General features: G+C 64.4%; 1 protein-coding gene across 1 annotated transcript; it reads right to left on the bottom strand.

Moving 5' to 3' along the window:
• Positions 1-164: 164 nt before the first annotated feature.
• Positions 165-831, bottom strand: FKBPL (FKBP prolyl isomerase like; the record flags this gene model as incomplete). Its single annotated transcript, XM_041484964.1, has 1 exon — positions 165-831. A coding segment is annotated over one exon (417 nt), but the record flags the coding sequence as incomplete, so codon positions are not given.
• Between the last annotated feature and the right edge of the window lie 5 nt (positions 832-836).

Genomic DNA, 836 nt, shown 5'->3' with positions numbered 1-836 from the left:
TCCCCAGATTATCGCCTGAACACCCCATAACACCCACTAATGAGCGCCAATTACCCACCCATTAGCACCCAATCAGGCTAATTAGCGCTAATTACCCACCCATTAACACCCAATCAGGCTAATTAGCGCTAATTACCCACCAGTTAGCACTCAATCAGGCTAATTAGACACCCTAATTGGTACTCAATCAGGCTAATTAGCGCTAATTTCCCCCTAATTTCCCCAGATTATGGCCTGAACACCCCATAATGGACACTAATTAGCGCTAATTACACCCTAATTGGTACCCAATCAGGCTAATTAGCGCTAATTTCCCCCTAATTTCCCCAGATTATGGCCTGAACACCCCACAGCGGACACTAACTAGCGCTAATCACCCCTAATTAGCACGCACCCGCGCTAATCACCTGCCGGTCAGGCGAACATCTTGCCGAGGCGCGTGGCCAGCCGCCGGTCGCGCTCGCGGGCCTTGCCGCGCACCCGGCCCAGCTCGCGGCGGGCCCCCGCGTGCCCGGGCCGCGCGCGCAGCACGGCCTGCAGATCCTCCCGCGCGGCCTCCAGGTCCATCATGGCGGCCCTGGCCACGCCCCGCGCGTACCTGGCCTCCAGGTGAGCGGGCCGCAGCTCCAGGGCCTTGCCGGCGTTGGCGGCGGCGGCCGCGGCGTGGCCGAGCCTCAGCTGCGCCAGCGCCAGCCCGGCGTGCAGCTCGGCTTTCACCTCGCCCAGCGCCGGGGGCAGCGGGGGCGGCCCCGCCGCCGCCACGGCGGCTCGCAGCGACCTGCGGAACTCGGCGGCGGCCGCGCGGAGCAGCCCGAGGCGGAGCAGCTCGGCGGCGC

This window comes from Pyrgilauda ruficollis, unplaced genomic scaffold (genome assembly GCF_017590135.1).
Source record: "Pyrgilauda ruficollis isolate IOZ18807 unplaced genomic scaffold, ASM1759013v1 scaffold6949, whole genome shotgun sequence".
Classification (NCBI taxonomy): Eukaryota; Metazoa; Chordata; class Aves; order Passeriformes; family Passeridae; genus Pyrgilauda; species Pyrgilauda ruficollis.
Note: the sequence above shows the minus strand (reverse complement) of the source record. Positions and strands in the feature narration are given on the sequence as shown.